Source organism: Cryptotermes secundus, unplaced genomic scaffold, assembly GCF_002891405.2.
Source record: "Cryptotermes secundus unplaced genomic scaffold, Csec_1.0 scaffold929, whole genome shotgun sequence".
Taxonomy (NCBI): domain Eukaryota; kingdom Metazoa; phylum Arthropoda; class Insecta; order Blattodea; family Kalotermitidae; genus Cryptotermes; species Cryptotermes secundus.
The window spans coordinates 290,483-294,086 of record NW_019725015.1 but is presented as its reverse complement, the minus strand read 5'-3'; the positions used below and the strand labels follow the sequence as shown (position 1 = coordinate 294,086).

General features: G+C 38.8%; 1 protein-coding gene across 1 annotated transcript in view; it reads left to right on the top strand.

Moving 5' to 3' along the window:
- The window catches only part of LOC111863279 (DNA-directed RNA polymerases I, II, and III subunit RPABC1), an 11,124-nt gene extending 7,801 nt beyond the window's left edge, over positions 1-3,323 (top strand). Inside the window, exons 7-8 of the mRNA XM_023849462.2 lie at positions 480-558; positions 2,638-3,323. Of these exons, the coding sequence (XP_023705230.1) occupies positions 480-558; positions 2,638-2,703 (145 nt within the window). The 3' untranslated portion in view covers positions 2,704-3,323. The remainder of the gene's footprint in view (positions 1-479; positions 559-2,637) is intronic.
- Positions 3,324-3,604: the final 281 nt, after the last annotated feature.

Below are 3,604 nucleotides of genomic sequence, written 5' to 3'. Positions count from 1 at the left end.
GCAGAGGCTAATGTTGATCATTTTTGCTTTTGCTGATGAACCTTTGGATTGAATGATTGAATAACTAAAATTTTGTTCTTTCTGTAATTTTGTGATTTTGAGTTATGCAGCCCATCAATGAGAAGTTGTGTAGTGATAAACTGGGCTTACTGTCTTACATTTATGAATCAGAATATTCTTTAAGCACTTCCCCTCCAGACTTAGGTAGGCTTGTGCATGTGAGAAGAAACCAACCAAATGTAATGTTTGCTTTAAAAAATTTGCAGAAGGAAAGGTATGATGTTATAGAGATATCTCAATTTAATGGTCTGTAATTTAAGGTATTCTCATAGATTTCAACTTCTATGCTGCGATCTGGTATTTACACATTTCATTCTTATCATCACTCCCACAAGGAAGCCTTATTATGGATTTTGCTGTATTTAAAAAAAATCAGTTCCACTTTGTTAATTGTGCACTGTTTACCTTAATTTTTAAAGCAATCTGAAAGAGAATCATCTTCCACGAATTCAAACCAGTGATCCAATCTGTCGCTATTTTGGCCTTCGTCGAGGCCAGGTAAAACAAAAAGAACTGAGTTATGGTTGTGAGTTTTTAAGCCCATACTAACAGCTAATTTGTTCTTGGTTTTTGTAACTATCACTGCTTTATTTCAAAATGCAATGTGCTGGACTTTAGCGCTGATATTTAGAGCTTCATTATTTCTATAACAGAAATTTTTATAGAGTAGAATAAGTATCAGCTCTTTGAGAATTATTATAAACTGGAGAGTTTTTTTTTGGGGGGGGGTCAGTTTCAACAAGTAAGTTGTTACAAATTAATGAAACTATGATGAATTTAAGAGAAAAAAATGTTGGCAAGACTACATTTTCCCTTTGGATATTTTACATGGGAGCCAGGATAGTTAAGCCAGTAAAGTGACTATTCTGTGGGTCAGATGAATAGACATTAGGGGTTGATTCAAGGGCAGAGTGATTTTTCCTGTCTCTGTAATGTCTAGATTGGCTTTGGGGCCTATGCAGCCTCCTATCCAGGGATATTAGGGGCTCTTTTCTTGGGAGTGAAGCTACCAAGGAATAAAGGTGGCCACTGACCTGCACCTATGCCAAGGTTATCAATATGGAGCTGTACCTCCACTCCACTGTGCATCAGGGCATGGTGCTTAATTAAATACATGGACATTTTTTACCTTTATCTTTTGTTACATTGCGGGTTTCTGTTCATAGTGATAGTGAAAGAGAAAGGGGGAGGTGTTCAGGGTGATATGAAGAGTGTGAGTCTGAGGTCCTTGGTACTGTAACATCTGATGGTGGCTGTTAAGTATCATGATGTATGTAGCATTGGTAAAGTGATGGATGGCAGAGGTAACCAGAAGTCCTTAGAAAAAGTCTGTTCAAGTGTCACTTCCTTTATGACAATTCCCACGTGCATTCCCGTAGGATTGAACTAGGGCCTCCATTCTGAGAGTCAAGAGATCATCTGCCTCTGCTGTGGTATGGAGTTTAAATCTGATGATGTAATCACAGGAAACAGTCGAAGAGTACAGAGATGGTTGTAAGGTTTCCCACTTTAAGTGCTGAGAATAACACACTGTTTGCAGCTGAGTCCTTGTTTTGCTGTGCAGACAATTTCTGTCAGATGCCTGTAAGAGGGAATGTGATTTAGAATATAATTTTCTCATCATCTAATTCATCCTTATCATTAGCCATTTTGATTCTTCACATCTCAAACTTTTGCTGCAACTCTGAGGTTTCCTGCTCAATTCAACCACATTCTGTGTACTTAGTGAATCATGCAAAGTCTAACAAGAATTAGCAAATGATAAATGATAGAAATATGAAATTTGAAGTTACTGTCTTGTGGGTTGTAACACACTGTAGTCTGCTATGCAGGTACCAGTGTGTTGGAGGAACTTGCTGCCTTCCTGAAGATGGAGGAGCAGGTTCCTCATCATAAAACTGAAATTTATTTCACTGTGTTTTTGTCTGAACAAATATCACTCTTCCAAGACTGTTCTTCAACATCACAGGTGAGGTCTCTTGACCCACTCTGACTCCGAATGATTGTAACTGATCTGTCCATCTTTTTCAAGATCCTTCTAAATCCATTTTCTCCTGTAGTTTGTACTTTAATATTTCTTTTGCACGTGTTTTATGTTCCAGTCTTGGAATTTGATTAACCAGTTGTGCTTTGTGTGTTCTTGCCTCGTTTTCAGTTAAATATTTCTCCCTTCTAAGGACATAGTAGTTCTAACACAACAGAAAAGTCCTGTAACACTGTGTCATGTAATCCTTTATGTATTCACATAGCAGGAACATTCTATACAGTTCTATGATATATTTTGTGTGAATCGTGAATTCTTCAAGCCCTTATTTGAGGTCTGCTGTTATGTGTGACTGGCATTATACTGTGTCTAAAACATCTCTGAGGGCACATCACGCCTTTAATAGACACCCTTATGGAAGAAATATCGTGTATTCAGGAAGATCCCCATTATGCTGATGTGGTCCCAGTGTATATTGAAAATTGAATCTTGTAACGTTCTAATGAAGTTTATAATGATCTATGTTACTATCTGATGATTGTCCACCCTCAGAAATGTTTTGGACTTGCAGTAATGGCTTTCATGTTTTGCAGGTTGTGAAAATTATCCGACCATCAGAAACAGCTGGCCGCTACATCTCATACAGACTTGTGTGTTGATGTTACTTTGTTGGTTGTGTGAGGGACATTAGAGTGTGAATGAAGTCTTGTATCTGTTAGCTGTTTAGGTGTCTTCTCAAGAAGCTCAGATCAAATGGTGTGTGCTGTGTGATTTAGAACTGGCTTATGTAAGACTTGAAATTTTCTTATTGTGGTCTTGTGGTGTATGACACAATATAGCCTGGTAGGTAGTTGCAAAGTTTTGGAAAAATTCACTGTCATCCTCATGGTAGTTGAAGATGGTAGTAAAATGTTCCTCCAAAACATTCATATCCACCTGTCACGCTATAAATGTTTTACCCACAAAACCACCGTAGAATTTGCTTTTTTCTTTGCCAACTTGATGACTTGTAAAGACAGTTCATAATTTTTCTTACTGATTTCCTTTATTTTTGATGCTTTCTGCCAGTTTAGTTTGTTCTTATTGTGTCTCTTCAGACATGGGTATTCATTAAAATTTTATGAGATTTTAGGCTGTCAGGGCAGTGAGTATGAAGCTTGCTATCTTCTGGAATGTGGCATTATGCAGTTAGATAGGTGCTACCCACCGTGGTGGCCCGGGTTCGATCCCGGGTCTGGTCAAGTGGATTTGTAGTGGACAAAGTGGCGCTGGGGCAGTTCTCAGAGTACTTCGGTTTCCCCTGCCATTCTTCATTCCACCAATTGCTCCGCAATCACCCTCACCTATCATCTGGGGCTGGTACAATAGGCCAGAAGTGGCCCCAGTACAAGGGACTTAGTTCCTCCCACTAGCAATAAAAAAATAGGTAGATGCTAGTGTTGTGGAGGAACTGCTGCTTCAGGATGGGCATTCTTCTGCCTTGAAGTGAAGGCAGAAATTTCCTCTTATTTGTTGGCACATAACTACCATACTGCATGTTGTCACATCCCAGGAGACTTT